The 12,258-nt window shown below is 41.8% G+C and overlaps 1 protein-coding gene across 6 annotated transcripts in view; it reads left to right on the top strand.

The window, feature by feature from the left end:
- The window catches only part of CORIN (corin, serine peptidase), a 250,937-nt gene that overhangs the window by 188,597 nt on the left and 50,082 nt on the right, over positions 1-12,258 (top strand). For 5 of the 6 annotated variants that reach the window (XM_042936456.1, XM_042936458.1, XM_042936459.1 and 2 more), the window contains 2 exons: positions 8,022-8,135; positions 10,264-10,374. In XM_042936456.1, coding sequence (XP_042792390.1) covers positions 8,022-8,135; positions 10,264-10,374 — 225 coding nt within the window. The remainder of the gene's footprint in view (positions 1-8,021; positions 8,136-10,263; positions 10,375-12,258) is intronic. The other variant, XM_042936455.1, reaches the window with a different exon arrangement.

Below are 12,258 nucleotides of genomic sequence, written 5' to 3' on the forward strand. Positions count from 1 at the left end.
CTCTTATTAAGTTTTTCAAAGTGACCAATGATAGAAATTTTCCATATATTTATTTCCCTTTGGGATGTATGTACACATTTGAATGGGCATGTCCGTTACTCTGAGAGAATAAGACACTTAAAATGAAATAAAGAAGTCCTGTGGAGGAGGGCCCGATGAGGACTACCACCCAGCTTCCATTTCTCATCTTCTCAGTCTGGCCCTCTGGTTCCATGGCCATGCATGTCACCATCCAGCAATGCAAACACCAGCCCCAGTGAAGCCGGTTTCACCTCAAGCTTCAGACGGTTTTGATTTATTCTGTCCATTGTGAAGCTTAACGCACTTAATGGCTTGAGCTTTACTGAATAATGTGACAATTAACCATTCACTGGCACACACTGCGGATCCTCCAGAACTTCTAAAAACACTGTAGGGTTTTCCTCTCAAAACAGGATTTATTTATTTACAAAATAATTGACGCGTTGGAAATTTATTTTGTGTTTCTTTGGCAAATCTGCAGGAGGAAAACATGGTGGCCGAAGCACACCATTTATAACTATGCTTTCAAAATACAGACTTCCCCTGCGATCCGGAAGTACAGCATTCCTATAAAAACTTTCCTAAGCCAAAATTGTGTGAAGTGAAGAAGCCATTGCCATTAATTTGTGTAGAAAAAAATTTTGAGTATTCCCAGAGCCTAAAAATATCCTCCCTTAGGCTTTCTAATACCCACCACACATCTTGCTAGTGGGTATACAAAATAAATCAAGACAAAGCAGAGAGAGAAACATCAAAGCTTCCGTGGCTTGACGCTGAGAGGCTGAGTGTAGTTCCCGGGGAAGGAGCTGGGGGGCGCTACTCGCTGCTCAGCGTGCACCCTGCCTGCGTAAAGCCTGGCGGCAAAACCAATGCTGAAGCTCTTTTCCTTTTTCACTCGCTGAAACTATTTTCCTGTTTTCCTTTCCGCTGTTTCTCGTGAAAGGGACAATCCTCTTCAGATTGCTCGTGGTCAGTAAAAACAGTTGCTAATGTAGATCTTTTCCTAAAAGCGAAGTGGTGTGATGTGAACTTTCGAAAAAGGGGGGGATACCTGTACATGCGTTAGAATTTAGCAACCACCAGTGTTGCTCTGAAGTGTCATCTGCTCCGGTGGTAAATTTTTGTTATAGTTTTTTTTTTTTTTTTCAAAAAAAAAATTTTAATGTTTGTTTTTTTTTTGACAGAGAGAGACAGAGCATGAGTGGGGGAGGGGCAGAGAGACAGGGAGACACAGAATCCGAAGCAGGCTCCAGGCCCTGAGCTGTCAGACCAGAGCCCGACGCGGGGCTCGAACTCACAGACCAGGAGATCATGGCCTGAGCCCAAGTCTCACGCTCAATCGACTGAGCCACCCAGAGGCCCCGTTAAAGTTTGTTTTGGTTTTGTAATTGCTAATGTAAACAACCGTTGAAAACACTGTGAAACACTGTGAAAACACTGTCCGCCATGTGGACGGAACTGTCTGTTAAACTAGCAACTTGATGAAATAAGTTGATTTTCAGCATAACCTTTCCCAAGCACTGATATCTAAGCCATGAAGAAAAAGGTGACGATCTGGGCAAAGAAATGAACAGGAATGGCATAAAAGAGAGCTGAGGGAAATAACATGGATTGCATTTCTGGGTTTTGCCTTCATGCATAGATTTGAGTTCGTGAGACTGAGGTTAGAGTTTGCTAAGCCTATGTCCATGCTTTGGCTGGGCTACCAACCAGCAGGAGCCAGGTGGTACCTGGTCTGTGAGGTGAGCAGCATGTCTTCTCAATGGGGCAGTTAAATGGGAATACAGCTAAGACAGTAGACATAAAACCCTTTATGACATAAACACAGCATCACGATTACTAATTGATCGCTGTTCTGTGTATAAGGATATACACCATATGCAGAAAGATTGTCGACAATACAAATACTCAGGTGTCATTAAGTGCCTTCCTGTTTATCTTCAAGTGATTGAAATTCACTGGGCTCAATGGGGCGCCTGGGTGGCTCCTCGGTTAGGCATGTGACTTTAGCTCAGTTCATGATCTCACGGTCTGTGGGTTCAAGCCCTGTGTCGGGCCGTGCTGACAGTTCAGAGCCTGGAGGCTGCTTCAGATTCTGTGTCTCCCTCTCTCTCTGCCCCTCCCCACCTCATGTTCTGGCTCTGAAAAATGAATAAAGCTTTAAAGAAATCTTAAAAAAAAATCACTGGGCTCAAATAAAATAAAATCTTCAAATATAATCTTTTCTTGGGATCAAAACCCCTTTGTGCTGCAATCAAAGCCTCTGACTCTGATATTTGTGGGGTGTACAGCTTAATTTTTAAAGTTTTCCAAAAGACCTATTTTCCTATTCATTTGGATCCTTTAATAGTATTTCTATGACTTCTCAAAGAGAATGGCTTACGTGGCATTTTTAGCAAATAGTAGTCTCCAGGCCTCTCTTTCTCTTTGCTTGTGGAAGACCCCGACTCTGCTCTGTAACTGGCCGAAACAGAGTTCGAGTCACTATGTCCGTATCATGTTGGATACTCACAAATGGCTTTCTCTTTTGATATTTTGCTACTTGGTTCACTGTTTAGCTATTTCATTTGGCATCTTGGACAGGCAGCCTGGAATGTCAGGGGGTGCTCTGTGTAGACCTAGACTTGGATTTTTTTTATTAATATGAAATTTATGTTGTTCCCATACAACACCCAGTGCTCATCCCAACAGGTGCCCTCCTCAATACGCATCACCCACCCTCCCCTCCCTCCCACCCCCCATCAACCCTCAGTTTATTCCCAGTTTTTAAGAGTCTCTTATGCTTTGGTTCCCTCCCTCTCTAACCTCTTTTTTTTTTTTTCTTCCCCTCCCCCATGGTCTTCTGTTAAATTTCTCAGGCTCCACATAAGAGTGACATTTAAATCCCAGCTCAGCACCTAGAGACTGTGTGACTTTTGGCCAGTCACTTAATTTCTCTGGGCCTCGGTTTCCTCACCTGCAAAACGTAGAGAACGCCCACTTTATCCTCCAGAGCTTGGAATGTTTATTCTGTGCCTTTATTCATTCCTCAGAAGGCAATAACCAAGCACCCATCTGCCATGGTGCCAGCATATCCAGGGGGCAACTCAAAGGTCACCTTGGGGATCTCCCTGGAGGGGAGGAGTCCTGTCTTGCTTGGTCTTGTTTCAGACAGACCAAAGTCTTGTTTATGGCAGAGGAGATAAGGCTGGCATGTCATGTCCGAAGTGCGAGCTGGGCAGAGCCGCTGGTTCGCATCATAAACACCAGCAGCAGGGTGCTGTCTCATCCTGGAGGTAGACTTACCTGGAGGCAGATGTCCCCATCTCCCTCCAGGATGAGTCATGGAAGGGGGCCCCCAGCCTGCAGTTTAAAGCCTTTCCATTCCCCCATCCTGCCTCCTCAGAGGGTCCTAAGCCAGCATATGTTGAAGAAGGTGACATGGGGATGTCACCCCTAAATGGGGGAGGAGTTGGAAGGAGCTGCTGAGGAACCGCGAGCCCTGTGGTTTGTGCTGGTGTTGCTGTTCTACAGGTGCTGCCGCTGGTCCTTGAGATTGGAGTTCCATCTCCCAGGGTTCCATCTCCCAGGGTTGCATCTCCCAGGGTTGCATCTCCCAGGGTTGCATCTCCCAGGGTTCCATCTCCCAAGGTTGCATCTCCCAGGATTGCATGCTCTGCAGGGACCTTGAGCCTCCCTGCTGCAGCTTTCTGGTGCCAGCCCAACATGGCTGCATCCAGACTGTCCCAGCCCCAGCAGCTCCAGGACCCAGATTCACCTTGCCTCTTCTTTATAAAAAGAAAAAAAAATTAATGTTTGTTTATTTTTGAGAGAGAGAGAGAGAGTGTGCGAACCGGGAGGGAGATTCACACAGAATCCGAAGCAAGCTCAAGGCTCTGAGCTGTCAGCCCAGAGCCCGATGTGGGGCCCAGACCCACGAACTTTGAGATTATGACCTGAGCCCAAATGGGATGCTTAACCACCTGAGCCACCCTGGTGCCCCTCCCTGATGTTACGTTTTAGTTCTTACAGCTCAACTCTGCAGACCTAATGAGCCCACCTGCTCACCTTATATTTGCCTGGGAGATCCTTCCAATACAAGAAGCATCCACTTAAAGTGGTTTGCTGCCTTTACCTATGATGACAACATTTTCGGTAGAGAGAAAAAAAGACCAACGGTGCCCCAGTTCAGGTTGGACCTGCCTCTGGCAGGGAAGCCTGCTGCTTCACAGAGTCTTTGTGAAAACGAAAGCTAGAGGAAGAGAACAACACGGCGCAAACAGCACACGTAGGGCAAAGAAGCCTCTGGTTTGCCTGGGACCAGGGGAGGTTTTTGGACCGAGGGACAGTTAGTGCTCAGAACAGGAGGTCTTGGGTAAGCTGGGATGGCTTGGTTACTTTAGACACACACCATGGCCTCCAGGAGTGGGTGTTGTCATGATCTCTGTGGTGGTGGTGATCGTTCTGACATAAACAATTATTTGGTTTTATGACCTGAAACTCCATTAAACATCCCACTCCATCCATATCTGTCCTTATTTTTTTTTAATTTTTTAAATGCTCATTTGTTTTTGAGAGAGAAAAAGAGACAGAGCATGAGCAGGGGAGGGGCAGAGAGAGACGGGGACACTGAATCTGAAGCAGGCTCCAGGCTCTGAGCTATCAGCACAGAGCCCAGCACAGGACTCGAACCCATGAACCATGAGATCATGACCTGAGCTGAAGTCCGATGCTTAACCGACTGAGCCACCCAGGCACCCCCATAATGTCTTTAATTTTTAGTGGAAGCACACTCTTTTCATTTTAAAGCATACATTTAAAACATAATTACACCAAAAACATCACTTTAAAATGAGTGGTTTCTTTGCAAAATAATAATACTATCTTCCATGTGACTAATGTCTTGACCTGTTCATCCTACTTCATTTATGCTCACCATAACTCCACAAAAGAGGTATTAGGCCACACAAACTTCTATGAGAAAAGAGACGATACAGAGGATAATGCTCATACTCATTTAATCTGTATAGCAACCCTGTGTAGCAGGCCTTATTATTACTATTTTATAGATATTGAAACTGAGGTTCAGAGAGTTTAAGTAACCGATCCAAAGTCACACAGCTAGTGAAATTAGAGGTAGGACTCAAATTGCTTTCTACCCCGTATGTGTATGGTACATTCTCATTTTACAGAGGACTGCAGCTAAAGACTTGCACCTAGATCCCAACTGGATCTTTCTCTGTAAGGCTGTGATTTGGAACAGTTGATTTATTTTCTCTAAATGTCATTTTGCTCACTTATAAAACAATGATCATCACCTGACATCCTGATATTGTGGTGTTATTATAAGAAATAAAACTGGGGAGCCTGGGTCGCTCGATTGGTTCAGCATCCGACTCTTGATTTCAGCTCAAGTCATGATCCCAGAGTCATGGGATTGAGCCCCGTGTCGGGTTCCCTGCTGACCATGGAGCCTGCTTGAGATTTGCTCTCTCTTTCTCTCTCTTTCTCTGCCCTTCTTGAACTCTCTCTCTCTAAAAAAAAAAAAAGGAAAGAAAGAAATTTGAGCGCTGAATATTTTTTAAAAAATGAATATTTATAATGTGTATATGTAGTGGATAATGAATTCTATCATTATTATTATCATTACTGTTAAGAATGCAGGCCTTGTGGATGTCCCAGAAAATCTACTCCTGTGGTCGTTCATGGCCCATTCCAAAAGTCCACATTCTCCGGACTTTTAGGAAGGGTACCTTGTGAATAATCAGAAAGGCTCACACTGTTTTCTCTCATCCTCTGCTGGCAAGTGGTGACGTTTGTAATGAGACTGATGAGACTGTTATTGTCAGAACACTCCAGATGATGTCTGTATCCTCTGCTAGCTGAAACTCCATAATATACCCATGAGTTCCTAGAATAGACATCTCTGGGCCTAAGACTGTTCCAGATGTACCGCTAGTGAAACACCCTCACTGTTCATTTCCTAGAGTTTTGAATGGTGAAACACTTTAAATCTAATTGTAGCTCATAATTAAAATTTCTCTTCTAGTGACTTATTTTGGTAACTGTTTTCAATGAAAATTTTGATAAGAGCAGATTTTTTTTTCTTATAATGGATTCCAAGAAAGCTGAGTCAATCACCCACAAAATTTCTCTGAATTATTTGTAGTAGGTCAAACAGGAAATAGCCTCTTCTAAGAAAGTCCTTATTTGATCACTGCTTTGCATTTCACTCACCTTAAACTAAATGATCTTTTCCTGGGAAGTGAAGAGACTTTCTGTTCCCTACATTTGTTTGTTTGTTTGTTTGTTTATTTTAATATGAAATTTATTGTCAAATTGGTTTCCATACAACACCCAGTGCTCATCCCAACAGGTGCCCTCCTCAGTGCCCATCACCCACCCTCTCCTCCCTCCCACCCCCCATCATTTAAAATGCACATGTGTTGAAGGCCTGGCAAGGACTATTGTGACATGGGTGGGGGGGGGGGGGGGCGGGAAGCCAAAGATGAACAGCATGTGGGCTCCTCCTTCGTGCACCTAGCAGCCTAGTAAGGACCATGGATCCCACTGGAGTGACAAGAATGCATTAGACTCTTGGCATGTTTCAGCAGATGTATGAAACGCACTGCCTTTGATGCAAATGACATTTTTTAAGTTCATTGCAAGTTCTTGCTATTAAATAGGCAAATTACAGTTCAAGCTTATGGTCCTGATCTTGTGCAAATTACGTTCATTTCTCCTATTAATTGATGAAGTTGACATCCTTAGATCTCTTAGACTATGTTACTGAAGTAACAGCTTTTGTACCTGGCTTTTAAATGAATTTTGTTGGACTGATGAATGGATAAAGAAATTGTGGTTTATATACACAATGGAGTACTACATGGCAATGAGAAAGAATGAAATATGGCCCTTTGTAGCAACGTGGACGGAAACGGAGAGTGTGATGCTAAGTGAAATAAGCCATACAGAGAAAGACAGATACCATATGGTTTCACTCTTATGTGGATCCTGAGAAACTTAACAGGAACCCATGGGGGAGGGAAAGGAAAAAAAAAAAAGAGAGGTTAGAGTGGGAGAGAGCCAAAGCATAAGAGACTCTTAAAAAAATGAGAACAAAATGAGGGCTGATGGGGGGTGGGAGGGAGGGGAGGGTGGGTGATGGGTATTGAAGAGGGCATCTTTTGAGATGAGCACTGGGTGTTGTATGGAAACCAATTTGACAATAAATTTCATATATTTAAAATAAATAAATAAATAAACATTGAAAATTAAAAAAAAATAAAAATAAATTAATTTTGTTGCTATTTGGCATAGGAGGCGCCTCTTACTAAACACACAGATGGCCTTTCTATTTGTTGGCTGAAATTACATTTTTAAGATAATATGCATCTAAATCACTAGGTTTTAGCATATTTACTTAAAGCATAAGTTATCATTTCATAGTTGAGTCTAATGCGTTGGCAAATGGACTCCGAGGGCAAAAAGAACAGCTAAAGATGAGCATCAGTGTATAGCTGTTTTTCCATTTTTTCCCCCTTTTCCCATATGTCACTTTCGATCTTCTCTTACGAAAGCTGTCCTATTGCAGCATGGAGATTATCGAATATTTCTGCTCTAAAAATTACAGTTTTCATGGTATACAGAAGTCAAGCCAAGCCTTTTTTAAAAATGTTTATTTATTTATTTTGAGAGAGAGAGAGAGGAGAGAGAGAATGAGCATGTGAGTGGGGGAGGGGCAGAGAGAGAGGGAGAGAGAGAATCCCAAGCAGGCTCCGTGCTGCCAGTGCAGAGCCTGACGTGGGGCTCCATCTCATGAACCGTGAGATCATGACCTGAGCAAAATCAAGAGTCGGACACTTAACTGACTGAGCCACCCAGGCACCCCCAGAAGTCAAGACTTTTTAAGAAGAAAGAAATCATGACTTTGCGCTATAATTTTTCTACGTTGCTTCATCAAATCCATCATTATTTTTATCTCCACATCTATTGCAAATAACCTTTTCTTCTGTCTTCAGGCTGTAAAGAGAGAGATCTTTGGGAATGTCCATCCAATAAACAATGTTTGAAGCACACAGTTATCTGTGATGGGTTCCCAGACTGCCCTGATGCCATGGATGAGAAAAACTGTTGTAAGTGCTTACCTTGAATGGACCAACACAACTTTTTATATGTTAAACACTGATTACCTCTAATTTTGAAAGTAATCTAGAAATTTGGAAATATGTATCAAAAGCTTTTAGTATGTTCAGATCTTACGAACAAATCTCCACTTATAAAAATATATGCAAGAACATAAACATGTGTAAATTATATGCACAGTGATATTATTCTAGTATTATTTATCACATGGAAAAATTATAATTTTATCCAACTATATAAAAAAAGGGGACAGAAAATACAGCCCTAAAATGCAATAATATGCAAACATTAAAAATCAAATGGAAAGAATAATTTCTCCTGGGTTCATTACATGTCATTAGGCAAATAAAACAAAATATAAAGTATTATGTGCACTATTGTCATGAATTTTTAAAGTGCTGATACCCACATATAGGAAAAGATCAGAAAGTCACAGAAACAGTTTACAGTTCTTATCTCTAGGTGGTGGGATTATTAAGTGTTTTTGCTTTTCTGTCTTTTCTACATTTTCTAAATGAATGGCCACTACTTTGAGAACCAGAAAAAAATTATCTCTCAAGATATTTTATCTACTAGTAACAGAAAGCCCAGCTCAGGCTGACTTAAACAGTGAAGACTTTTTTATTTCATTTTATTTTATTTTATTATTTTATTTTATTTTATTTTATTTTATTTTATTTTATTTTATATCATATGTATCACTATGTCTTGTATTATCATTTTAAAAGTCAAGTACAGGAAGGATTCTTGAGGCTAGATGTTGGAGTTCAGCACCTCTTCTTAGATTCTTTAAGTTCAGCTTGACTTCAGACTAGGTCTGCGAGAGTCAAAAGATGGCTGCCAAGAGTAACTGAGATGCCATGCTTTCTTGATCATATCCAGTGAGAAGGAGTGATGATGACCTTGCCCTCATCTCTGGAATATCACTTAAGGGTTCACTCAGATTGGCCAACTTTGAACAAGGTTCCAGCTAGCATTCAGGGGTCTTTGTGTGAATTAGAAAAGATACCACCTAAATAGCTGGATTGCAAAAAGAAGCACCCCTTAGTGAAAACCAATTAGAAAAAATGCTGTTTCCTTCAGGCTGCCCCTGTCCCAGGTTGGGATGCATGATCTGGCCAGCAGGGTTTGGGTAGGAACTATCTTGGAAAGCACAACCCCAGAAATGGTAGGCCAGAACTCTGATCTTGGGTCCCATCTTTTCCGTTGGGCTAGTAACTGTACTCAGAAGAAAAATAGTTGTAGCTAGAAAATGCAATGTCCCACTTACACTAGTCAAGATCTTCTGGAGCTGTGGGAAGCTGAACAGAATCAGGTCCCCTTAAAAAAGGAGAAAGAAAGGAAATGGATGTTAGGCAGGTGAGCAATCAAGGAGTGTCACTATGATTTTAAAAACCCAGCAGAGGGGCGCCTGGGTGGCTCAGTCGGTTAAGTGGCCGACTTCGGCTCAGGTCATGATCTCGCGGTCCGTGAGTTCGAGCCCCGCGTCGGGCTCTGTGCTGACAGCTCAGAGCCTGGAGCCTGTTTCAGATTCTGTGTCTCCCTCTCTCTGACCCTCCACTGTTCATGCTCTGTCTCTCTCTGTCTCAAAAAAAATAAATAAACGTTAAAAAATAAATAAATAAATAAATAAATAAATAAAAATAAAAACCCAGCAGAATTAGTATGTGATTCAGGGAGTCATTTAATAGTGGAGATTTTTTAAAGAATAAACATTATCCATGTATGTGGACAGAGCTGGTTTCCATCTTGTGGTCACTTCATTCTGCTCATCCCCAGTGCTTGCCTCATGCCACATCAGATTTTAATGCTGTTCTCTCAATCTTTCGAAGTTCTGCTGCTCTGGGTACCACTTTTTCAATCCTGGTGTCAGAACTAGACAATTTAGTGACTTGGAGATGGTAGTATCATTTAAATGCTCGATATTTGTATGGATTGGCATCTGTGATAGGAGTTTTTACCAATTCAGTTATTCTGTCCTGAAACCTGTTTGGAGGCCTCAGAGACCCGCGGCTTTTCTTCCTTCCCTGCTCCTGCTGACAGATGATAATGTGCATGTGAATGATGATCATACTTGTTTAATGTTTCCATCGTCTCGCTTCTTGTTCCCCATGCCAGCATTTTGCCAAGACGATGAACTCGAATGCGCGAACCATGAGTGTGTGTCCCGTGAGCGCTGGTGTGATGGTGAAGCCGACTGCTTGGACAGTTCTGATGAGTGGGACTGTGGTGAGCTGTGTGTTTCTGCCATTGGCCACCCACTGGAACACCTATCAGCTATTTGAGCTTAATAAGTCTTAAGTGACTTCACAGGATTTACTGACCAATTTCATCTGTTTTGTTTTACTATGATAACAGCTGGCAGTAGGGATTCATAGATGTTATTTCCAACGCACAGAACATTTCCCCCTAAGTTATTTTGTTATTTGAAATGTCCATAATATATGTAAAAACATCTGGGTTTAAATTGTTATGACCATATAGCTGCTAGAATACAATTTTTAGACTCTTTATTATCACCCAGCTTCAACAATTATTAATATTCTGTCATTCTGATATCATTGACACCTCCTGGAATAGGGTATTAGAGTGGGTCTTCCACATGAATAGACATTTCTCCAAAGAATACATACAAATGGCTAAGGCACATGAAAAATGCTCAACATCACTCATCATCTGGGAAATACAAATCAAAACTACGAGATACTACCTCACACCTGTCAGAATGGCTAAAATTAACAACTCAGGAAACAACAGATGTTGCCGAGGATGCGGAGAAGGGGGAACCCTCTTAACACTGGTTGGTAGGAATGCAGACTGGTACAGCCACTCTGGAAAACAATATGGAGGTTCTTCAAAAAGTTAAAAATAGAACTACCCTACAATGCAGCGATTGCACTACTAGGTATTTACCCAAAGGATACAAAAGTACTGATTCAAAGGGGCACAGGCACCCCAATGTTTATAGCAGTTTTATCAATAATAGCCAAATTATAGAAAAAGCCCACATGTCCATTGACTGATGAATGGATAAAGAAGAGGTGGTATGTATATACAATGGAGTATTACTTGGCAATCAGAAAGAATGAAATCTTGCCGTTTGCAACAAAGTGGATGGAGCTAGAATGTGTTACGCTAAGTGAAATAAGTCAGTTAGGAAAAGACAAATATCGTATGATTTCACTCATGTGGAGTTGAAGGAACAAAACAGATGAACACAGGGGAAGGGAAGGAAAATTAAAATACAATAAAAACAGAGAGGGAGACAAACCATAAGAGACTTAATGATAGAGAACACACTGAGGGTTGATGGAGGGGAGGTGGTGGGGGGATGGGCTAAGTGGGTGATGGGCATTAAGGAGGGTGCTTCTTGTGATGAGCACGGAGTGTTGCATGTAAGTGATGAATCACTAGATTCTACTCCTAAAACTAATACCACACTGTATGTTAACTAAGTTGAATTTAAATAAGATCTTGGAGGGAAAACAAAGAGAAAAAAATGTAAAATGCTAATGGAAAGTCCAACAAACTATATTCAAAGTTTTGAAATAAATTATTATTGATTATTTTTAAAAAAGCGGGTCTTCCGCCTTCCCTGTGCTCTTGCTCTAGATCCAAAGGAAATAGATATCTACCTAGCTCCTTACATGGACAGGACCTAAAGGCATCTCCCACCAGTATCCAGTGTTGCAGTTTGTAATCTTGGGTTTGATTAATTCTATTGTTCCATACTCATCATCCTTCCATTCACTAAGCTCTTATGTCAGTCCTTTGCATCATCTGGCCACACCATGATCATCATTTGTGCTGTGATTAATTGCACAGTGTTTTACAAGTAATCTATGGCGTAGGAAGTAGAGAGGATGCTCTATTGTAAAATAGGAATTAGAGCATATACCAAATTAGTCCTAACTTAACATCGCTTGGCTACCCTTGCCTTCTCACATACTCTCTTGAAAGGAAATGAACAAAGTGACAACTAAACCCTGATAGCTGTGCAAATCACTGGATAAACTCAAGGGATTTGAGTGCTGCCTCTGGTCGTCTTGTAAGTCGTAAAGAAAAGTTAAGAACTGCCATGTCTTTCACTAGAGCCTGTGGTTCCTGGAGGGC

This window comes from Panthera leo, chromosome B1 (assembly GCF_018350215.1).
Source record: "Panthera leo isolate Ple1 chromosome B1, P.leo_Ple1_pat1.1, whole genome shotgun sequence".
NCBI lineage: Eukaryota > Metazoa > Chordata > Mammalia > Carnivora > Felidae > Panthera > Panthera leo.